The sequence below is a fragment of the Candida parapsilosis genome, contig 005809, assembly GCF_000182765.1.
Source record: "Candida parapsilosis strain CDC317 annotated contig 005809".
In the NCBI taxonomy this organism is placed as follows: domain Eukaryota; kingdom Fungi; phylum Ascomycota; class Pichiomycetes; order Serinales; family Debaryomycetaceae; genus Lodderomyces; species Lodderomyces parapsilosis.
The window spans coordinates 2499885-2524386 of record NW_023503281.1 but is presented as its reverse complement, the minus strand read 5'-3'; the positions used below and the strand labels follow the sequence as shown (position 1 = coordinate 2524386).

Genomic DNA, 24502 nt, shown 5'->3' with positions numbered 1-24502 from the left:
TAACCTCGGGTTGTTTTTTTCTTGTTTTGACATTTTTCGCAATTTTTCAAAGAATGAAATTTTTTTTTTTTGTTTTTCTTCAACAACCAACGTGACCAGCTTGGAAAGATTGTTACTGAGAAACAGTTGATTGGAGTTCAGTTTCATCACTTCGCATAGAATCACCTATTCACTCATAGAAAAGGAAGCTTACTTCAATAACCCTTGAGAGTAGTCATGTCAGGATCGATTTTTACAGATAAGGCGTCAGCATCGCAAGATTTGATTCAAATTGGTGTGCCATCGATTGAACGCCCGTTTGGTATTTACTTGTGGCCCATTTTCAACAAAGTATTTGAACTGGTCATTGGATACCCCGCTGATGATTTTGAGTTTGTTTACCACCAGACGTTTTTAGCCAATGGGTTTCATGCCATTAGTATAATTATCGTTTATTATATTGTTATATTTGGTGGAAGAGAAGTTATCAACAAGTTTAAATTACCAGCTTTGAAATTGAATTTTTTGTTTCAGTTGCATAATATTGTGTTGACTTTGCTATCATTAAGTTTGTTGTTGTTGTGTATTGAGCAATTGGTTCCCATGTTGTATCATCATGGATTATTTTATGCCATTTGTGATAAAGGTGCATTCACTCAGAAATTGGTTACATTGTATTATTTGAATTACTTGACGAAATTTTTGGAATTGATTGACACTGTGTTTTTGGTGTTGAAAAAGAAAAAGTTGTTGTTTTTGCACACTTATCATCATGGGGCTACTGCATTGTTGTGTTATACTCAATTAACCGGGTACACTTCAGTTGAATGGGTTCCAATTACTTTGAACTTGGCAGTACATGTGGTCATGTATTGGTACTATTTCCTTAGTGCCAGAGGCATTAGGGTTTGGTGGAAAGAATGGGTCACCAGATTCCAAATTATCCAATTTATTCTTGATTTAGGTTTTGTTTATTTTGCCACTTATACCCATTATGCATTTGCTTATTTCCCAAGCTTGCCTCATATGGGAAATTGTCATGGAAGTGAATTGGCAGCAGCTTATGGATACTTAATTTTGTCGTCATATTTGGTGTTGTTTATCAGTTTCTACATTAAGGTATACAAGAGCAAAGGTGGTAAAAAGCCAGTCAAGGCTGAAGAAGTTGCCAGTGCCGCTGAAAAGGCTGCCAGTGGTACTAGTTCTGGTGTTGACACAGGTTCCAAGAAGGTTAAATCAAGAAAAGCTTAAGCGGGGGGGAGGAGTGATGTGGAGAGTGGAGGCATTCACTTTGTTGTTAAAAGACATCACCAAACCATGTCACATTCGGATTATTACGTACACGTTAGACAATTTTTTTTACAGTAATAGTAGATAGATAATTTCTTTAATAATAAGTTGACTTTGAATACGATGGAGATAGAATAGTAGACGTGCGAAAATCTTGAAGGCTCCCTGGGTTCATGGTTCATAAATAAAAGATTTTGCCATGAAATTGATGCGAAATATTCATTTTGGAATCCCTTCATTGCAATACTCTCACCGCTTGAACCACATTACGTACAGGTGATTCGACCCCCTATACTATTCAAGTAAGGCTCTTTTGGCGCCTCAAGAGGTGAAATATATTCGATTGCGAAATAGAAAGGCTTCGTCGACAAAACACGGAACACGGAACACGGAGACTCCAAAATGGGCCGAAATAGTTTAAAAAGATCAAAAGAGTGCGACAAATCTGTCGCTACACCAACAAAGTCTAAACCCCGCGTGTTGTCGGACTTAACCGTATTCCTTCAATCAATCCGAATTAATTATATGGGGCAAAGATACGGAGTTTGTAAAGAATCGGTTCCGGAAATGCTATACGAATAAGAATACACACGGCTATTACGTTCGGAGATAAACTTTTTAGCACCTTAATTGATCACCCGAGTTTTCCTTTCACTTTGACCTCTAAACCTCCTTGATTCCCTGATACCACGAAAATTTACCTTACAGGCTTACGCAAACCTCATGACGGTAATGGCACGGTCATTCGAATTGGTTTGTAAACATCTACGCGGTTTTTTTTGTGCAGGTCGTTTCACGACCGATTTCTTTTCTCCGATGTCCACAGCCATGCGCTCCCCCTTTAAAGTGCCAGAAAAAAAATAAAACAAAGTCTCACGCGACTGTTTCGGCAGTACAATCAAAATCACAGTCGATAATGAACTATGCTGATGTTTTCGGCAAGTCCAGCTTATGACGTTTGAGTTGGGAGTGTTTACTGAGGTAGTAGTAATTTGCAGCAATACGTATAAATTCAAAAATCACTTCGTCATTTGCACCATCATCATGTTCTTCAACGCCTCTCTCTCTTCAGAGTTTCCCAAACTCACACAAAAAGTTATTCTTTTGCGTACGTAGGCTTCTCTCATCGTCGCTTTTGGCTCTGCATGACATGAGGCCTAGAGGGGAAGAGTAGAAGTAGGCGCAGTTGAGCTGAGTTGGAGTTGAGTTGAACCAGCAAAGAAAGTTTCACCATTTGACATTTTCTTGTCCAATATATGAACACAAGAGATACTTTATCGAGGCTAAAAATAAAGTTAGCATCGAAAGAATAATTTCTGGTTCTTTGTCTTTGTTTTGCAATCTTGGCGACCCCTATTTCACGACTTATGTAACAATGCCACAATGATGGTCGCTGTCCTTCCATTAACGAAAGAGCTTCAAAAAAAGTGTAAAGGGATATGTCACCACTGCATTCGTCGGCCAAATCGCTTGTCGGAATAGACGCGAAAATGATAACTCAACAAAACCAAAATAAATAAATAAATAGGAGTAATGTAGAGAAAGACACTACACAGTAAACCGCGAATTGCAAATACTAAGTTCCGGAAGGCGTGGGAGTAAAACCAAATATACAAACCCCTAAAAAGTGTTGACTATTTTTGAGTGCATATTTGAATTGTTTTCTAATCTGATTTTCCAAATTTGATCTGGTTAAATCTTTTAAGTGTTAAATCGGCAATAAAAATAAAATAAAAAATAAAAAATAATTTGAACAGCCGTTTCCCAAGCCAAAAGAAAATAAAGATGCGACATTACGTAACTGATTGCCATGAAGAAGAGAGGCACCAAAAGTAACTAGATGGAATAGTTTCAAGTGCGATAACGTTCAACATGCTCCAGATGAGTAAAGTACCTCAATTACTAGTTGTTATGCTATAGAACTTTTGATCAAATAGGAAGAAAATAAGTCATCTCGTATAAACAACATCGAAAAACTGAAAAAAAAAAAAAAATCGGTCTCTGTCTCCTATCTTTTTTGTTGGTTTATGTTTTAGCCGTATCCGAATTGTCCGTGTTTAGAAAGAAAGTTGCGTGTCATGTATTTATTGTATTATGCAGTACCCACTAAGCTGTGTGCACTGAATGCATTTGTGCCGCTGAGTTTAAACTTTGAAAGATGAGGCTTTATCGAATTGTAGTGTATGCACAATGTCTTAGTGTTGATTTTAGCTTCCTGTTTCTACCTCTCTCTCGCTTGTTTTAATGGCTCGGAGATAAATTGTGAAAAGAATCCAACGGTAGCAGAACAAATGAAGCGAATGGGTAAAGAGACTACATTTCACTGCCTTATGTGACGGCAACTCCCCGTTCTCTGTGGTTGACCTTTTTCATACATATCCTTGAATTGTGAAATTAGACAGAATAAAGCAAGCAAAGGACAAGAAAAAAAATTGAGAATTGGTCAATAATGGAATGAAATGGTGGAAGGGTGTCGGAAACACGGCTGAAACGGACTTAAAAGGAACAAAGACGACACAAGAGAATGAAGTGTTTACGTCCGACAACAGGTAAAAATAGCCTAAAAGATTGAACTCAAACATATTCAAAACATTTGACAATGAAGCACAACTCTTGCTCATGCCTACCTCACTAGAGGACGACACATGCCCTCTTTCTTTCCGAGAAGTGACGGGATACTCTTGGGGGTAAACCAATGCAACAAGTGAGTTATTATATGTAAATCCGGACGGACAAAATTAAAGGCCAAAAAAGAGAAAATAAAAAAAAAAAAAAATTAAATAAAGGACGAAAAAACGGCAAGCTTTAATTCGGAAACATGATTGTGTGGGATATGAGAACCAGAACCAGAACCAGACAATGCGACTTATGTCAAATCGCTTGAAGATGCAATGGTTGTAGAACCGGATCATGACAGTGTTATATCCATTCTGCATAATGGGGAATCACCTCTTTTTGTTTTGTGGGTTTCTAATATGCATAAAAGGTCGACGGAAGGAAGTAAAGTCATTCACTCATCAAAACCCAGTCTCCTATTTGAAACAGAGAGTAAAGTAACCTCTTCCGTGCCATCACACTGTAGTAGTAATATGACAGCAACCATATACGGGAATACAAAACCAAGTAGGGTTTGAGCAAGAAGAAGAAGTTCTAGGCTTCTATCTTCTTTGTGCAACACCACACACAAGGCTGATCCGGATAAAGGATTGATGGAAAATTTCACGGAGGTAAAAAGTTGAGTCTTTTGTTCCCGAAACTTTTTTTTTCTTTCTGATTCTACTTTTGCGATCCTACATGCTTACTTTACACTAAGAAGTTGATGATTAATGGACTAAAATTACGGCAATTGTCTTACTTGTATGATGATGATACATAAAGATGTGGTATGAGTTAAATAATATGTTTTGTGGATAATGCGGAATATGAAGGAATGCAAGAAGATGAAAAAAGTTCGGCTGTTAAAAATAAAGAGAGAGCAAAATTTTAAACATTGAAGAAAAAAATATAAAAAAAATAACAAGAATAAAGAAAATGCTACAGCCCCTATTTTCAAAAGTATCACAAAATGATTAGATAGACAGTCAAGACTTAAGAAAAGCTTTATGACCGATTTTTTACTAAATGATGGTGGGATAAGTGTGAAATTATGTAAGTTGTACAAAAAAGGAGTATATAGTATACGAACTAATAAACACATTCTTATATAAATGGAGTATAGATTCCAATTTCTTTCTATTCTATGTGGAGAGAGATTATTCACGTTGATATTTGATTTCATCATTGGATATAACTAGTACACCATTTACATGTATCTTAGCAGGTGAAAAGTATCACAGTTTAGTAAAGAAAACGCCCAAATCTTCAACACTATAGCCTCAGAAACTAAACCATATACCTTATTATGTTGACCACACTTCAGCCACTTCATAGTTCTCCAACAGCTTACAATTACAACTACAATTGCAACTACAACAATTACAACAACAATACTGGCGCAACAACATTGATACACAATAACAACATGACGAAATCATCCTTGCTGCAATATTCACTCCTGCCACAGCCTCAACAAGTACAACAACAGGCTTACTACCAACAACAGCAACAACAACAGCAACACCTGCGTCCGACGAGCCCCTTACGCTCACCCAGTCCAACGGTTGTACCAAATTCAAATCATTTACCAACCCATTCAGCAGTTGTTTTGCCATCGATTCACTCGTTGAACATCCCAACTTTCCCCCATTGTGAAGAAGAAGTGCACGTCAATAGATCATCTAACATCAGATCACCCCCATTGTTGATACCTAAAAGTGATATCACCATTGAGTCTAATCGTGCTTCATCCACATGTTACAGTTACTCAAGCGACACCCTGTCTGTGCCACCAGTGCCATTATCAAGTCAAGTCCCATCAGCATCTTCTTCATGTTCTTCTTCCACATACAACTATACTCATACGCCGTTAGCATCTCCATTTCCCCTTGCTCCACTTGCTACAATGACCGCATCATCAAAGTCTCAACAACAAGAGCAGCCACCTACAGTTCTCCTTCACCTGCGTTCGCCATCTGCTTCTGACCATGAAGAGTATACTACTGACCACGATGGTTCCTCGTCCTCACCAACACAATCGAAAAAGAATTGGAAACCTCGTAAAAAGAGACAATGTCCAGAATGCAAATTGTATTTCTCCAATTTGGCAACACACAAATCAACACATTTGAAACCAACCAATCGTCCACATATTTGTGAATACTGTCAACGTGGATTTGCTAGGCCCAATGACTTGTTTCGTCACACCAAATGTCACTGGAAGGAAATTGGATCTGATAAAGGTCAATTCAAATGTCCATTCAAGACAATATCATCATCCACCATTACTGATAGTAATGATGGTGATGACTTGAGATTTTCATCAGCAGTTGCTAGTAGCCATGATAGTTGTTGTCATAGCACAGGAATCTTTTCTCGTTGTGATACATTCAAGAACCACTTGAAGGCAATTCATTTCCAATACCCCCATGGAACCAAAAAGGATCAAAGAAACAAAGTTGCTGGTAAATGTCGCATGTGTTTGAAAGAGTTTGAAAATGTTGATGATTGGATTCATAATCATATTGAAACTGATTCGTGCCCATATGCAGTAAACAAAACAAAGAGAGATTAGATGGGGAAAAAAAGAGGACGTTATGACCACGGATGTTTATGATATGATGATGATGATGATGATGATGATGTATGTTTTGTATGACGATACGTTTCGTATGATGTATGTGTTGTATGATGATACGTTTTGGTTTTGATCTTGGTTTTGGTTGGATTTTATTTTTGTATTTTAGAATTTATTAAAAGGGTTTTTTATATAGAGTGGAAATAAAAAGAAAAAAGAAGACTGGATTACCTATGAAGAGGTTTATGCAAAGCGTAGAGTAGATTTGCAAGTGTAGTTGTGAGTTGTCGGTTTCAATGTTCTTTGTTGTATCCCTTAATTTGAGTTGCAAAATTTTGAAAATTAGGTCCAAAAAAAATAAAAAAAACGGTGCGAATTGCATTGTATAAGCAGAATTATTCTTCATGTAGGATTATTATTTTTTATTTTTTTATTTTTTTTTTTCGGTATCGGAGTTATCAAATTTTAGTAGTTCTCCGGTCCACAAGAAAAAAAAATTCTAAAAGCAAAAAGAGATCAAACGGAAGTTCGGCTTTTACCCAAATGGAATTAATGTAATCGACTGTTTACAATAACTCAATACCTTTCTCTCTCCATCCAAGATCACAAAAAATTAAAAAAAGTGGGATGTTGCGGATGTACAATGCACACGGTGGTGCTCTGTATCTCGACCGGTAATAACAAATCCGATTCTACGAAACAACTAATTCCTTCCGTTCAATTATTGTGGACTTCAACTTTTCAATAAAAACAAAACTTCAATCTTAAATGCTTTGATTCTTTTCACTTTTCAACTTTGTTTCTGGTATGCTTTGATTCACTGATGAGTTTAAGCGTGGAGGAGGTTAAAAAAAAAGGTGTGGCACGGTGATAACCAAGCAAAACACACCCGCCTGAGATTTCAGTGATCTTAAAACACGAGTGAGCTCAATTGTGCCCGTACCCTGCTTGATGTATCCATACATTGCTGTTTGTTGGATATACTAATCTTCTCCCCATCTGCGCCAATGATATCTTACAATAATGAATGCTTGCCGCTACCAACTGACATGAGATAGCAATCTCAATATGTATGAGGATATATCGAAACAAGGCTAAAGCAAGATATACTCCGTTGCAGACACGGCGCAGCGAAGATGCAGTAGGGAGTGGCGAGGCATATCTCGCCAACATGGAACATAGTGAACACTCGTTATTATAATTTTTTTTGTTGGGTATAACAATGGGTGTTATACGTCAACACAAAGACTTAAAAAACTCAACGTTTATTAACTCCGCGCTTCTAACAAACCAAAAAAGAGAACGTTCCTTTTTTATCTTCGCTTTTTAACCGAGGAAAGAGAAATTGTCTCTTCCCTTAAATGCCGATGTGAAATAAACTTTCTGGAAACATATATACAAAGGAGTAAAATTTTCCCAGTGGTTAGCTACACTCCTTCAGGCTCACTTTCTTCTTCTTCTTCCTCAGCTACGTAACGATGATTTCCATCAAAGTGATCCTTTTCGTGTTGTACCTTGTTTTCTGTCACAAGACAACACCCGTATCACACCCAATCCGATTCTATTACCAATCAATAAAGGGTTTATTGCCCTCAAGATTCAGAAAGAACAAGGACGTAACCAAGTTCAATTCATTCAATTTGGATTCCCCCGATAAATTATTCAAGTACGTGACATGGCATTCACGTGTAAGTCCATTGGAAATTGATTTGTTCATGCACAAGAATAACTCCACTTATTTCGTTGATTTGGATATCGCAAGAACTAAGTTACTTGTGCGTTTATTCCAACAATACTGGTGGAATGCATATGAAAATAAATCAGGTGAATTCGGCAAAATTCAAAATTCATTTGGAAACATTCCATATACTCCTTTGGGTACAGTACAATGTCTGTTTAAACGGGAATTGACAATTTTTGAAAAATACGATGTAAATTCCCGGATTTTGGCGTGGGATAAAAAATGGTTATTTGTATTGTCAACATTTACTACAATTGATCCAAAGACTAAAGGGAAAAGAACCAATGCTATTGCATTGACTAAATATGTTTTCAAGAAAAAGAGACTTACAGTGCCACCCGCTGAATATTTGGGATATTGTAATTTACTCGATGAAAAGAATGAGGAAATCAATGCTAGAAATTATGACCTTGTGAAGCATATGATTGATACTGGTGATTTGGACGCGCTTGCTGAAGAATTCTTGAAACAAACGTAGACACACACACACACACACACAGGGAGAGAAATAGATAGAGCCCTTAGAACCTTTATAGATTTAGAGTGACATAGAATAGATAAATAAATCACAATCACATTAAAACCAATAAGTATACACTTCCAATCACATTGAAATAATACGTATACACCCTTCTCCAATCAAGCCAAGCCGAACCCTTCATGGCCCTCGGTAATTGCCATCAATAACGACCCTCTCAAAGTCTCATAGTTTTCATATGCTGGTAAATCGATTTGGTTGAAACAGGTATGTGATGACGGTAATCGATCAGTTGCACCATAATCACGATGAATGCTAAACTTGCATGTACCACTAGCACCGGTCAATTCTTTGAATCCATTCAATGGCACCTTCGAAGTACCAGTTGCAAATTGCAACAATCTTGCTCTTTCCTCATTATCAAATGACTTGACAGCTCTCCAAAACCATTGAATTTGTACTGAAGATGCTGAATAATTGACATACTGGGTATGTGATTGCCAATCATGAACATCGATATCTGGCAATCCCGAAATCAAAAGCTCTAATTCCTTTTCATCAAATATGGCCACCAAATCTTTGGGGATAATCTCATGGAATCCAATCAAGAAGTTCTCCATTTGCTCCTCCACTGATGTTTGTAATCTATACTCAACCACTTTCTTAACATATAATTGTTTATTTTCTTCAGTTACAGGGATATTTGATCCATCGCGGATCAAGTCAATAACCTTGTGTTCACCATAATCATCAGTCTCAACACTAAGCGTTTCAGTAATGACATCAGTAATATCATTTTCCAACATCCATATAAGTGACTTGTAATATTCGAGATCCAAAGTCTCCATATCCTTCAACGATTGCGGTTGACCCAAAATACGTTTGTAAACGGCCCTTGAGAAATGACAATCCAAAAAGCAGTTATCATAAATTGCCTTACCAATTATACGTCCAATAAATTTGAAAAATGACAAATGTTCTGGATTGACGTACGATGTACGATTAGGATGGAACGTTGTCTTGTCCGAGACAACTGGCAAAAATAAAGCATAATCAGGATTAAACATTTGTCGACTCAAAACTTGGTACCATTCACGGGTAACTCCACCAGCATCAATACCTTGCTCACCCTTGAAGTTAATCTCCAACTTGGAATTTTTGAACTCATCTTTGGGTTTGAAAAACAATGCACGGTATGAGTCCAAAAACACTTGATCACGACGAATGCTGATCGCCAATTTCGAATTTTCCGGCTTGTCCTTGTGAAGTTTACGATCAAAATAATTCTTCTTGTTATCAAATTCCAACACTTTTGGATTCTTGACCAACATTCCAAATGGTCCGCTCATCAAATTTGGATTTGTTCTCACCATTTGATTCAATATCTTTTTATGTTCATCAGTAAAAGAGAAAAACAATGATTCAATGGGTTCCTTGGTAAAATCAATCTTCTTCACCTCGAATTTAGCATTCTCTTTGTTTTGAAGGTCACGGACTTTTCCATGTTTACAAACAACCATCAAAGCTTCAATCAATGGCAATAAGGCGTTGGCAATATTATGCAATTGTGGATTCTTTTCCAATACTCTCAAACATTCGCTCAAGGAATCCCAAAGATTTCCAAGCGCTAATTTCTTATAAAGGTCAGTAAGCTCTTCAACATCATTCTTTCGTTCCGACTGGTCTTTGTCTTTATGCTCAAACATGTAATCCAATGCCGTTAAAACACGAAGTAGTTTGGCTTGATCGGACGAATGAGCGCTAAACTTTGAAAATGCTTTGCTGTTTAAATTACCATTAGCCACCAAATCCAGGGTCAACTTGTTCAAGTCAGCGATGATCTTTTGTCCATACTCGGTTGCCTTCTTAGATAGCTCGTGCTTGAAAATTTCCAGTACGTTTTGCAACACAGATAGGTTTTGCATTGCACTAATAGTTCGCCTGAAGGTTGAATTGGAGCAATCATTACCAGTCAAAATTGCAATTATGCACCTGATGTTTTCCTCGGGGATGAATGGTGGTAAAAATGGCGCAGCTTTGCCTCCCTCTGATTTCTTTAATGCATACAATGGACGTGTGGATATTTGCAAGACTCTTGCTAACACATCCAAAAACGTCTGGTCCTCTGTCACCAGTTTATTATCCAACAATTTCAACAAATAATTAATTGGATACTTGTTCTCTTTGGCATTCTTTTTCGACTTCTTCAGGGGTAACAAATATTGGTTTTCGTGGTCTGTCAAAATAAAGTATCTCAAATGGCTATTTCTTTCAAGGAGGAAATCGATTGACTCGATAAATTGTATCCCTGTTGATATTTGGGTGGTATTTAACGGAATCCTACTCTTGACCTCCTTGCCACCTAATGCTCGATTGCAAACTTGAGTATAAATCTTTTGCATCAGACGCTGGTTAGTGAAGGCATCATGCAAAATGGCAAGCATCATGTTCACAATCTCAACTCTGCTATGCTTATTGTTACACATATATTGAAGCGTGTGGTAAATCTGCTCCCTTTGATTGATTGTTAATGGTGAGAAAAGTAATCTTATGATGGCCGCAACACCATTCCTATCTGTCAACGGTGTAAAGAAAATCTTTCCACTACTTTTCCTTTTATCCACTTGCGATGAAGAAGCTGCTTGTGAACTTTGAGGTCTCGATTGTTCGTCATCTTGATCATCCACTTCGTTTCCCCCGCTGGCATCCTCAAAATCATCTTGATGCTCGCCCCATTCGGAAAATCGTCTTGCTAATGACTCCAGCTGCAAAATCTCGTCTCGTATATTGCCAGGCAAAGCGTCCAAGAAATCAGGGTCAATTTCACGCGCATCAGAACCACTTGAAGTTGCATTCGCACGTCTCTCTCTCACATACAGGGCAAAAACCTCCTCTCGCATATCTTCCGGGAGAGCTTCGATATAATCTGGATCAATGTCAGTTCCACTAATATCAACATCTCTATCGCCAATTCTAACGAAAATTGGATCCCTTGGAGGCTCGTTTGCTGCATTCGCTTCTCTCTGTTTGGCTTCCTCTTCACGCCTTTTTTCTTCTTCCTCCAATTGCTTTTTTCTTCTCTCTTCTTTTTCCTTCCTTATCTTTTCAAGATCAGCCTTCTTTTGGTTATGAGCTTCAATACTTTTACCTTCAATTCTGTTGACAATGCCAGGTATTACTCGCAACACCAAGTCCTCCTCATCCTTGGGGTCGAACATCTTCAATGAATCCACCCATCTTTCATTGGTTGACTTTATATGAAGTGTGTGGGTGCGATCCGTATGACGACCGGCTTGCCCAATCTGAATCATATTTTCAAAAAGTCTTCCAATCGTAGTGGGCCCTGTAACTCGAGTACCATCTTGGCTGATTTCAAATGAGCCAGGGAGGTTACCTTCCCTAAACAAACCATCCAACAACAAAGATATGGGAGATGTGCCATCCATTCGTCCATTACCAGCTTGATCAAAAACTCGTCTTAAAGCGTTATGAGAGGGCAAGACTGCTAAATCTTGTTGCGATTCAGAGTCGCTTTCCTCCTCTGAGCTCATATCCGTAACATCGCCCTCTCTTCTGAACCTGAATCCACGGCCACTTCTATCCTCATCTGGATTGTACTCTTCAAAACCAATGTTAATGTGTGCTCCTCCATGCGTATGATTATGATTGTGGCCACGGCTAGGACCATGACCATTTGGCCAATCCTCTTGCAGTTCGTTTTCACTTTCCAATTGCTCAATCCAACCATCCAACTCATCCTCATCATATTCGCTTTCCTCTTCATCTCCACTGTAATCTTCCCCACTAATGGGTTCGGCATCAATATCAACTTCCACATCAACATCCTCATCGTCTTCATCGTCTTCGTCCTCATCTTCATCCTCATCATCATCCCCGTAAACAAAACCTTCTTCACCAGAAGAGTCGATGTCTAGTTCATCAATAATCTCAATATCATCAAGACTTCCATCTGAACCTTCCTCTTCATCATAAGGACCTTCTTCCATTTCAATATCCAGCGGCTCATCATCTTCTCCAGAGTCAAAAGAAGAAGCAGATTCCATGGAATCGGAAGCCTCGGCTGATATCATTAAATGCCCATCGTCATCATAATAGTCATCTTCTTCACTATCGACGTCCACATCGTACATTCCTAATGTTGAATTACGGAACAAATCAGGAGTATCATCACGATCCTCATTTTCATCATCAGGGACAATGTCGTCATCGTCATTCTCTTCCTGACCACCTTCAGCGAAAAGTTCCTGGAACTCAACCTTGTTTTTACCCAAATGTGTTATAGGCTTCAAGGCGGCTTTCTCCACTTTGTCAATATCTGGAAAGTTCAAGTCAAACTCGGCAATCAAATTGGTCAAGGTTATAGGAATTTGTTTTTCAATGTAAACTTTGGATATATGGAACATGTCATATTGCGTAGCATCCTTGTTAAGTAAAGGACCAATGGTATCACGAAACTTTGGCGAAATTAACAGCCCATTTAATTCAAACAAATCCAACAACTTGGAATATCTCGAACGTGCAACAACATTCAATTGAGATGCTTCTTTCATCGCTTTGGCAACCAAATCTACCACAAACCTTCGTATTAAAGCAAGATCCGGGTCTTCCTTCTTAGAATCGGTGCCATCGCGGATGTTCAGCACGGGCGAGGAGATCAAACACATCAATGCCATTTTTGCAGTTGATGAAACAGCAGCTCGTCTTTCTAATTCCAACCCGGACGCACTCAACAGTTGCGTTGGAATCAACTGATGCAAAAAACAGTTCAACGAAGTTGACCTTAGTTTCACGTCGTCACGTTTTTTTTTGGAAAAAGTGAGAAAGTCAAACTTTGCTTGTTTGTATGAACCCAAAAGTTCAACAATGCTTTGCAAAATGAAACAGATATAAGCAAAATTTGGGTTTGCAAAAATGTCAACAGCTTTGTCTTTCTCCTTTCCACTCTTTGTTTTCGCATCTTTCTCGGGATCGGATACCCAGTCAGTCTTAATCGCGGCCATTAATTCAGTCAACAACATATTCATAACTGTGCCCAGCTCGAGTTTCGTTGGATTAGTCTCGCTCGGAGCATCATTGTCTTCGGAAGGTAGTGTCTTAGGTGCAGTTGTAACAACCAAATCACCAGATGATAAGGACGAATTCTCCCCATCGTATCCATCAAGTATGATCTTTTTCGATAGAGCATCAGTCAATGCCAGCAGACTTCGAAACACTAGCGACATGTTGTCCTTGAGTAAATCTTTCAAGCTTTTGATCAGCTTGAAACCGGAATTTAACAACAGCTTTGCCAACTCCGGTTTCATATAGGCTTCAATTACGTCGTTTGTCTCAAAACAGTAGCGCAGGATCAAAACAATGCTTGTTTTAAGGGACGCTTCGACCGCCTTGTCCTCACCGGCGTTTTTTGCTGATTTATATAAACATTCCAACAATGACAATTTCGAGATCTGTTCCGCTGTAGTAGATTCTTTTGCAAGCAACGTCAAAACACGAGCTATACCATTTGCCGATTTAACATTCGTCACATTCTCAACTTTGGAAACTTCTTGTATGAAAAGATCCTTCAAAGATTTGATGTCACTTGTCGACTCATTTGCTTTGTATCTTATCCCTTCGTGTCTCGTGCTTTCGGCAGCAGGGATGTCTTCTTGGACTAACTTTTGCTCGAGAATTGCCATGAGGTAATGATAAGAAGGTTCATCGACAGCAGAAGGACCAACCGAAGACGCAGTAAACAAACTGTTCACCTTCTTTAAAGCATCATTATGAGGGTAGCGTTTCTTTTGAAGTAAAATTGAAATAAGATGCAAGTACACGGCGTATTCGTTACTTTCCAAATCACCATAACTTGCTATATTGATGAGTTGATCAATGCGCTCACGCTCCTTCAATGAATAAAGGAGCTCCGCCACCAAGTGAGTGGCTTTAGGGTAAATGACAGCTAACTCGATCCAATCGTCATCCATTGCTGTCCAAATATCTTTGCATTTGTCAAAAATTTGCCTAGAGGTAAGATAGTCACCTTCATCCAAAGAAAAATCAATGTCGGCCGAGTTGAATTCCTCAGCAAAATTTTTCCAATCATCTTCTTTGAAATTGTCAAACTCCTGACAAGAGATTGTTCTTCCCTCACGTATCGCCGCTAAATCCGGTTCATGATCAAAATAGTGCTCTGCTTGTGACTCAGAAAAGCCCAAGGAAATAAGGTATGCAACTTGATCCATATCAGGAAACACACGTCTAACATCCAAAGGTTTGAAGTTGTCCGTACACACAGTCGAGTGGTACAGGTGTGATGCGATGTAAAGTACCTGCTCGACTAATGGTGTTGGTATATTCAGTTTAACGACCGCGTTGTCATCAGCATCTACTACTGTCCTTGTCAAGTCAGAAACCAATCTCAATGCTTCGAAAGATACTTGAACCAAAAAGGACATCGTGATACTTCTTTCCAAAGGTCCAAAAGGTTTACTCAGATAGTACGATTTGTAAAACGGAAAGTTACCCAAATCAGATTCATTGACACTTTTGGCGAAAATCATTAAATTTTGGCTCAAAGCATTTTTGACGATGCTACTTTTATTCGGGCAAATGTACTTGAGATTTGCTGTTTTCTGAACTTCTTCTGGATCCATATCTAGCAAATCTTGCCACAACTCGTAAGTGAGATCTCTCAACACCAGGTAAAACGACGATTGAAACAAAGCAATAGCGAGTGGAATGTACACAGTTTCACGAGTACGCTCCTTTTGATTGAGAATGTACAAGTTGACATTCGATAGAGCCAAAATGTAACATTGTTGATTATACTTGGACTCAAATGTTCGTTTATACGCATCCGTCATTACTTTTGCAATCCCCAACAACAATGAGACGGCATCTCTTTTCGTTTGATGATGTGCATGATCCACCCTGCGAGGGATGCATGTTCTAACAACTGACGCAAATATAAGAGCGACGTAGCCTTGAAAATAGTAATTGAATGTACGAAGCTGAAGGGTATTTTTAAATTTGGGATTAGTACCGCTCGTATTCATTTTGCTGTCTGCTGGGTCGCAAACATTGACTTGCAATGGAGGGCTATCGTTGGGAAAATTAGACGTCATTTTCAACACTTCATCTGGGGTTCGATTTCTCAAAATAGTTTCCTCGACAACACTTCTTTGCAAAAGCAAAAACAACCTTGAAACAAAGCTTTGATGAGAGCCAAACATATCAACTATCTGCTTGATTCTTTCTGTAAATAGTAATCCCAAATTAATATAGATCTCTGTCAATGCAAAAAGCAACACATTTATCTGACCCAAGTTCTGTAACAACTCTGTTCCTTCGGCTTGACTGATGGTATCAAAGAAAGACTCCTCCTTGGTAAAAAAAATGTACCTTTCCACGTCCTTGAGCTCGAGCATTTCTCTAAGCTTTTCAATTATCATTGGAAACCCGTAATCTCTGTCCTCATCATCAAAGTATTTGAATATTCCCATTAGCGAGGAGATTCCATTGGATAAAAAGTAATCATAAGGTGCTCTTTTGATTGTCAAGAATTTAAGCCATTTTGCAAAACCAATTTCACGTGCTACATCTTCACCCCACAGTCCACTCTCTTGTAGCAACCCTCCAAGAAAAAAGAATACATTATCAAGTAAAATAGAGCAATCATTCTTGTCCCAGCTCTCGATTTCCTTACCGTCGCTCACATTGATATCGGGTACTTCTTCTTTTGAGTAATAGAAAGGTCCTGAAGGCGCCTCGTATAGTTTTATGCCTTCAATATGTTCATCAACATAAAACATAATTTGCTCAATCAATTTCAGTACTTGCTCTAAAATCATAGGCTTGAGGCTAGGGTAATGCCTACCTAACTCATCAAAGGAGCATCCCAAATTCGTAGCCATGTCCGATTTGACTAACACTTTTGCTATTGTAAGTTGATAAAACGTTTCGAAAAAAATGGGGATGCTTTTCTTCTTAACGACTTTATTTAAACCGTCATTGTTTAAGCAAATAGCACCAAGAACTTCGGGAAGCGACATCAACAACTGTCCCGATGGAATAAATAACCGTTTGTAGTTGTCTAGGATCGAATCAATAACTTTCGCTTCGTTCAATATTGAAAACGCTGTGGGTTCATTATGGATGATGAAGAAAACAGAGTCTATAGTACATGCCAAAATGGCCGGACCAAATATCTCTGGTTGATTAATAATCTTGTTGAAGCTCACAAGGATTGGTGAGTCAAATAAGTTCCTAAGTCTATCCCCATGGTCGGAATTGAGTAGATCAGCAACAAACTTCATCAAATTTCTCAAAAAGTTGGCTTTTCTCAATGGAATTTTTGTGTATGGTGGACATTCACCATAAGTGTCTTCATCTGGTGATCCCATGAGAACAGCATTTACCTCAAATTGAATATCACTGATTAGTGAGTTGAAGCCATCATTTGCAATGAACTCGTCAAGGGATTCAGGGAATCCTGATATGAACAAAGATAGCAGATGCACCGCAGCAGAGCATGTCCACTTGTACTTGGAATGAATATCTAAAAATGGCATCAAATCGTTGAGCAATCCACCTGATGCAAGACGTGGTAAAATGCTCTTTGTATTGATCATGTTAGCAAGCATATTGAAGAATAGTATGTTTCCCTTTTCAAAGTAGTCATCGTTCTCTTCAGCAACGGATGCCTTAATCAGTCTTAAACATTGAAACAATACACCATGGCTCACATTTCCTCCCATACATCTTAGTATGTCACTTCCCCATACTTTCTTCATTGAAATACACTCAAGCGCTTTCATGGCCGCGTAGAATACGGACCTCGGGACGTGGTCACTATTTTCAGGCAGAATAGCATCCACAAGAAAGCTCAAGATATAAGGCTCTGCCTCGAGCAACTTTGTTGACGCATTTTGGTGTGACAACATACAGCAGGTGAAGGCTGCAGCATAACATTTCATCTGAATAAGTTTCTCCCTAAGTTCAAATGCATGCTGCGATTGTGTATTGAACGATTTTGCCACTTCCGAGACTAGGGCAAATGTAAACCAGGATGATCTGGGTAAAGTTTCCATTCCTTTCAAAAATATTTGTTCCAATGGCATCTTGGAGACTGATTCCTCCGGAACAGAAAAGAGTTGCAAACCTTCTGAAACAACAACTTTCTCATGTTTTCTTTTAGAAGTGGTGCTTCTCGGGGTCTGTTCGCCAAATTTTGCCTGCGACAAGGTGGATTTGTAATATTGGAAATTGATACTTTTCCATTTTTGTGGGAGCACCTTTGAGTGCCGTAAAGTGTCGACGAAGTTGTAATGATCTCCTATGATACTTGACTTTTCCTCCGTATTCTTTTGTTCGCTTTCCACTCGTCTCAGATGGCAATCTTGTGGAACCAACGGGGGAAAGGCTTTAGCAATTTCAAGTATCTTGTCTCTTGTATCCTTCGGAGCCGAGTAACGAGATGCGCCTGTCACCACAAATTTTTCACTAATCAAAACAGCCACTTCTAACGCTTTTAGCCTTACATCCACCGTGGGCGTATTGATCAACGCGTAAATTCTTTCCATGCTTGAGTAGATATGCTTATCTGAGCAATTGCTAAGTAACGTGTTTGTGAATTCGAGGCAAGTCACAATAACCTCCGCTTCTCTCTCAGGAATGAGACGTAACTTTGGACACTCATTTTCCAAATCAAACTCTTTGATGTACCTGGCAAAGATCTCATCAATGCGATTGAGAACTGGGATCCAATGCAAAAGGTCGCCTCTAGGTCTTTTCCATTTCAAGTTTGATTTCAACAAAGTAATGAATCTTTCTTCATCAAAGTTGGTCAAATCATCAATTAATGACCTGATTGGTGCAGCCAACTCCATTCGCTGTAAATGTTCCCTCTTGTCTATGATCATGACTTTTTGATTCCTTGTATATTGCAGCTTTTGATGGAAAAGAAAGTAACAAAAAAAAAAGTCGAATGAATGAGAAGTTCAAAAGAGGGTATTGCATAGATCTGTCTCTAATCGAGCAGTTGCTCCTCCAAAGAGAGAGAGAGAAAAAAAAAAAAGATAGAGAAGCACAAAAAAACAAGCAAATTCACTAGGAGAAGAATGACTATATAGCCAGAAAATAGAGTGTGATATTAGTAATTCTTAACTCCCTGGGTAAATGGCAATAGAGTGCATAGGATTATATCAGCCTGGCTTCAAATGACACATCACCACCACGTCCCCAAGTGACAAGTACAATCGTTGCAGTTGCCTTGGGAGCTACCAACTCAACTTAATGCCTCGGACTTTTGCACACAAAAGCGCAGTTGAAAATGATGATGTAACAGACTCATTTCTTACAATTCCATTGTCCAACACACAATCATGTCTTACCATAAACGAAATCGAGAAAAAGGTGAAGCGGATGCACAGTCCGGAAAAAAGTTTCGAGGAGCTCTGTATCAAAAAGGAGACGATACTGACAGTGGTACAAAGAAAAGTGGAAGAGGGCTCGATGTTGATATCCACCCGTTGTTACGTTCGTTGGATTCAACAATTCCTAACACCTCTACTGACAAGCAGACCTCCAAGGGAAAGAAATGGTTCGATCCAACAGCGTATAATCCTTACATGAATCATTCGAGTAGTATAGCGGTTCATAAACCTAAACCTTTGAAGTTCAACAAACAAGGCAAATACATACAACAGGCAGAAAAACTTAGAGAGAAGTTGAGAATAGAAGAGGAGGAGAGAATGAGGCACCAAGAATTGGCAAATAAAGGTTTAGTTCCTGATGTTAGCTTGGATGAGGAGCTGTATCAACCAAGTTATCCACCATTGATTGAATGGTGGGATAGACCATACTTGCGAGATAACAACTACTCATATATAAATGACGAGAGCCGCAGAATACTAGATAATGATGATATGCCCATTACGTCATACATTCAGCATCCGGTGCTCCTTCAACCCATTTGGCTCAACACCAACTCATCTAATGCTACGCCAATGTATTTGACCAAAAAGGAACGGAAACGAATGAGAAAAAACGACCGTCAAATTCGACATAAGGAAATGCAAGACAGGATCAAACTAGGATTGGAACCGCCACCAGAACCCAAAGTCAAGCTTTCCAATTTAATGAACGTGTTAACAAATGAAGTAATACGAGATCCAACAGCTATAGAGAATCGCGTCAAGCAGCAAGTTGAAGATAGATTGCAAAAGCATCTAGCTGATAATGAAGCGCGCAAGTTGTCTAAAGAAGAAAAGCATGCTAAAATTTATGCAAAGCAGGGGCAAGATTTGGCCAAGGGAATATTCACCACTGTCTACAAGGTGAATAAGCTAGATAATCCACAACATCTATTTAAAGTGGACATGAATGCCAAGCAGAACAACTTGTTTGGAATTTGTTTGAAAAATCCAAATTTCAACTTGATTATTGTTGAAGGTGGAGAGAAATCGATAAACCATTATAAAAAGTTGTTGATGAATAGAATCAAGTGGGATGAGGAAGCGGCACTGAATGAGAACACCACTGATCAAATGATGACAAACTCAAACACAACTGTAAACAGCTTATCCCATGATAAGGGATGTATCGTGATCTGGGAAGGAAGGCTCCCCAAGCTAAACTTTCAAAAATGGAGTTTTATGTATTCTCGAAATGACCAAGAGGCAATCAATGTACTAAGAAAATTTGGATTGGAAAATTATTGGAGACTAGCCAAGAGTGAAGTAAGAGACTAGATATGTTAAAAGATGTGTGTAATAAATGAAGCGTTTTTATTTTGGTAGAGTATGTGACTTCCATTAACAAATAAGATTCTGTCATCTTTCTGTGTGGGGGAGACAAAACCGAGATCCGAAAAAATTCAACAAAATATCAATCAAGCTCAACTCGTTTGAAGAAAGAGTGTTGACAAATAACAGACACAATGGGTTCAGCATACACTATCTTAGGTAAACAAGTCCCAGCACATGTTGTATGTATTTTATTGAGTGATTTGCTTCGAGCATTCTGGTATACTAACAATTCTCAAGTTATCCATTCTTACATTGGGTTCAGTTGCTGCAGGTGTTGCTATTCCTAAAGTTTTGGGAAGTAACGATGCGAAGAAGAATGTTCCTGCTAAACCTGCTCCTCCAGTGGCTCAAAGTAAAGAAGACGACTTCGATTTAGAGAAATTCATAAAGTATGTTTCATTACCTTATGTATCATCTATTTCAAATACTAACAATGTATCTTATAGTGAATTGACCAAGGAAGAGACAAAGTAGTAGAGTTATTAAATAGATGGATTAGACAAAAGGTTGAATAACTGATAGTTCAAAAATAAATGATGTTAGATTTGATTATTGGAAGGTCAGTATACTTCATTGGCGTAGTACTAAAGACAACTTTCATCAATCTTTCCTAGCTGTTTTGTCCGTGAGTAATGTCGGATAATGATGCAACTCCCTTCCTGCTTATGCAACAGTGGTCAGATTGCTTGTCAAAAGTACCTAAGCACAGTAAAATCTTGGTTGGTTGGTTTGTCTAGATTGAGCAGGTTTTTAAACCTCTACTCACCAGTCGAGTGTCTTTTTCATCTCTGGAACGAATTCACTTCTTCTTTCAAGCCATTTTAATTGAACTCCGATACGGCATTATTCTTTTATAGATTTTCGTGTTTGGCAAGTATTTGGAGTAGATTAGATAAAAGCCGAACTCGTAGCTTGCTTTGAAATGAAATTGTAGAGAGGAGAGTTTTGTGTGCATTGATTATAAATCATTTGTTATTGTTGTTGATATAAGATTGATACCAAATTGGGATGGCATCTTTGTTTATGTTTACGTTTATGCTTGTGGCGTTTGATGTCACATTATTAATCTTTAAAAGAAGTACCAAGTAAACACCACTAAAACTGTGTTAATACGTGTATATGATTTTGTGGCAGGGGCGTGCACTTTGCAAAAGGAAACGAAGAAAAACATTTCGCGTTTTTCCCTCTTCTTACGCGTCCTCCGTACTTTTATATAAAACTAATACAAATCTCTCTCTTTCCTTTTCCCGTTCCTCTTCTTTTAAAGATACAACTGCTTCTACTACTCCCCCTATACTACTAGTCCAGCATGTACGTGTTTAAAAGAGATGGTAGAAAAGAACCAGTACGCTTTGACAAAATCACAGCTAGAGTACAAAGATTATGCTATGGGTTAGACTCAAATCACGTTGAACCTGTTGCTATTACCCAAAAAGTCATTGCTGGTGTATACCAGGGGGTTACAACTATTGAGTTAGACAATTTGGCTGCTGAAACTGCTGCAACTATGACCACCATTCATCCAGACTATGCGGTTTTAGCTGCAAGAATCGCGGTATCTAACTTGCATAAACAAACCATCAAATTGTATTCCCAAGTTTCAAAAGACTTGTACGAGTACATCAACCCAGAAACGAATCTTCACGCGCCTATGATTTCAAAGGAAACTTATGACATTATTCAAGAAAATGCTGATGAGTTAAACTCAGCAATTGTTTATGACCGTGATTTCAACTACAATTACTTTGGATTCAAAACTTTGGAGAGATCATATTTGTTACGTATTAATGGAAAAGTTGCTGAAAGACCACAACACTTGATTATGAGAGTTGCTATTGGTATCCATGGAAGAGATATCCCAAGAGTTATTGAGACTTACAATTTGATGTCTCAAAGATACTTTACTCATGGTTCTCCATGTTTGTTCAATGCCGGTACTCCAAAACCACAAATGTCATCTTGTTTCTTGGTTGCAATGAAAGAAGATTCTATTGAAGGTATTTATGACACTTTAAAGACATGTGCCTTGATTTCAAAAAGTGCTGGTGGTATTGGATTGCATATCCACAACATTCGTTCCACTGGTGCCTACATCGCTGGTACCAACGGTACTTCAAATGGTATTATTCCAATGGTTCGTGTTTTCAACAACACTGCTCGTTATGTGGATCAAGGTGGTAACAAGAGACCAGGTGCTTTTGCTTTATATCTTGAACCATGGCACGCTGATATCTTTGACTTCATTGAAATTAGAAAGAACCATGGTAAGGAAGAAATTAGAGCTAGAGACTTGTTCCCAGCTTTGTGGATCCCAGATTTGTTTATGAAAAGAGTTGAGCAAAATGGTGATTGGACATTGTTCTCTCCAAATGAAGCTCCAAACTTGGCTGATACTTATGGTGACGAATTTGTTGAGTTGTATGAGAAATACGAGAAAGAAGGTCGTGGTAGAAAGACAATCAAAGCTCAAAAATTGTGGTATTCCATCTTGGAGGCACAAACTGAGACTGGTACCCCATTCATGTTGTACAAGGATGCTTGTAACACCAAGTCCAACCAAAAAAATTTGGGTGTTATTAAATCTTCCAACTTGTGTTGTGAAATTGTTGAATATTCGGCACCAGATGAAGTTGCTGTTTGTAACTTGGCTTCGATTGCTTTACCTTCTTTTATTGAGCAGGATGGTAAGCATGCTTGGTACAACTTTGACAAGTTGCATGACGTCACCAAAGTTGTTACACGTAATTTGAATAGAGTCATTGATCGAAACTACTACCCAGTTCCTGAAGCTGAGAGATCAAACATGAGACACAGACCAATTGCCTTGGGTGTCCAAGGCTTGGCTGATGCATTTATGGTTTTGAGAATCGGATTTGATTCCCAAGAAGCTAGGGAATTGAATATTCAAATTTTTGAAACAATCTATCATGCTGCTGTTGAAGCATCAATTGAATTAGCGGCGGAAGAAGGTCCCTATGAAACTTACCAAGGCTCACCAGCATCGCAAGGTTTGTTGCAATACGACTTGTGGAACAGAAAGCCAACTGAATTGTGGGATTGGGATGAATTGAAAGAAAAGCTTGCCAAACACGGTATGAGAAACTCCTTGTTGGTGGCTCCAATGCCTACTGCTTCTACATCACAAATTTTGGGTAACAATGAATGTTTCGAGCCATACACTTCAAATATTTACTCTAGAAGAGTGTTGGCTGGTGAGTTTCAAATTGTTAATCCATACTTGTTGAAAGATTTGGTTGATTTAGGAATTTGGAATGACGCTATGAAGAGTAGCATTATTTCAAACAATGGTTCCATTCAAGCTTTGCCAAACATTCCAGACGAAATCAAGGCATTGTACAAAACTGTTTGGGAAATCTCGCAAAAGCACATTATTGATATGGCTTCTGATAGAGCTGCATTCATCGACCAATCACAATCATTAAACATTCACATCAAAGATCCAACCATGGGTAAATTGACAAGCATGCACTTTTATGGATGGAAGAAAGGATTAAAGACAGGTATGTACTACTTGAGGACGCAAGCTGCTTCTGCTGCTATCCAGTTCACCATTGATAAAGCCATTGCTGAATCAGCTGGTTTGAATGTTGCTTCTTTGCACAAATTGAACAGACCAAAATACTTGTCCAAGTCTAGAAATGGAGTTGCATCTAATGATAACTCTTTTGAAAAAAGCCCTTCGACTGAACCAACCTCTTTGGAGAACCTGGTTGCAGAATTGAAAATAGAAGACAAATCAGAAAAACTGGAAGATACGAAGAATGAAGAGGGAGAAGCAGAACCTGTTGATAATAGAACCATAGAGGAGATTGAAAATGATATTTACAGTGCAAAAGTAATTGCCTGCGCAATTGACAACCCTGAGTCATGTACCATGTGCTCCGGTTAAGGGGGGTATAGAGCCATACCAAGTTTGTCTTTCTTTTTATCTTGCTTCTTTTTTGTTATCTGGTTAGTAAGTTCTGTTTAGTTTTGTTAATGTTTAATGTAAAGTTCAGTTTTGGATTTAG

At 38.5% G+C, this 24502-nt stretch overlaps 7 protein-coding genes across 7 annotated transcripts; 6 read left to right on the top strand and 1 right to left on the bottom strand. All coding sequences in view use genetic code 12, as the record gives it.

Moving 5' to 3' along the window:
- Window positions 1–216: 216 nt before the first annotated feature.
- FEN12 (fatty acid elongase) lies at window positions 217–1230 on the top strand (the record flags this gene model as incomplete). The annotated part of the gene is made up of 1 exon (XM_036810130.1): window positions 217–1230. One exon carries the CDS (start codon window positions 217–219, stop codon window positions 1228–1230), a length of 1014 nt encoding a protein of 337 aa, XP_036666698.1.
- A 3940-nt stretch (window positions 1231–5170) lies between these two features.
- STP4 (Stp4p) lies at window positions 5171–6439 on the top strand (the record flags this gene model as incomplete). The annotated part of the gene is made up of 1 exon (XM_036810129.1): window positions 5171–6439. The coding sequence occupies one exon, from the start codon at window positions 5171–5173 to the stop codon at window positions 6437–6439; it is 1269 nt and encodes a 422-aa protein (XP_036666697.1).
- A 1481-nt stretch (window positions 6440–7920) lies between these two features.
- Window positions 7921–8661, top strand: CPAR2_211730 (uncharacterized protein; the record flags this gene model as incomplete). Its single annotated transcript, XM_036810128.1, has 1 exon — window positions 7921–8661. One exon carries the CDS (start codon window positions 7921–7923, stop codon window positions 8659–8661), a length of 741 nt encoding a protein of 246 aa, XP_036666696.1.
- Window positions 8662–8822: 161 nt separating this feature from the next.
- TOM1 (E3 ubiquitin-protein ligase) lies at window positions 8823–18584 on the bottom strand (the record flags this gene model as incomplete). The annotated part of the gene is made up of 1 exon (XM_036810127.1): window positions 8823–18584. One exon carries the CDS (start codon window positions 18582–18584, stop codon window positions 8823–8825), a length of 9762 nt encoding a protein of 3253 aa, XP_036666695.1.
- A 462-nt stretch (window positions 18585–19046) lies between these two features.
- On the top strand, window positions 19047–20414 carry PRP3 (U4/U6-U5 snRNP complex subunit; the record flags this gene model as incomplete). The annotated part of the gene is made up of 1 exon (XM_036810126.1): window positions 19047–20414. The coding sequence occupies one exon, from the start codon at window positions 19047–19049 to the stop codon at window positions 20412–20414; it is 1368 nt and encodes a 455-aa protein (XP_036666694.1).
- A 188-nt stretch (window positions 20415–20602) lies between these two features.
- Window positions 20603–20945, top strand: CPAR2_211700 (uncharacterized protein; the record flags this gene model as incomplete). Its single annotated transcript, XM_036810125.1, has 3 exons — window positions 20603–20650; window positions 20709–20860; window positions 20918–20945. 3 exons carry the CDS (start codon window positions 20603–20605, stop codon window positions 20943–20945), a joined length of 228 nt encoding a protein of 75 aa, XP_036666693.1.
- Window positions 20946–21780: 835 nt separating this feature from the next.
- Window positions 21781–24381, top strand: RNR1 (ribonucleotide-diphosphate reductase subunit; the record flags this gene model as incomplete). The annotated part of the gene is made up of 1 exon (XM_036810124.1): window positions 21781–24381. The coding sequence occupies one exon, from the start codon at window positions 21781–21783 to the stop codon at window positions 24379–24381; it is 2601 nt and encodes an 866-aa protein (XP_036666692.1).
- Between the last annotated feature and the right edge of the window lie 121 nt (window positions 24382–24502).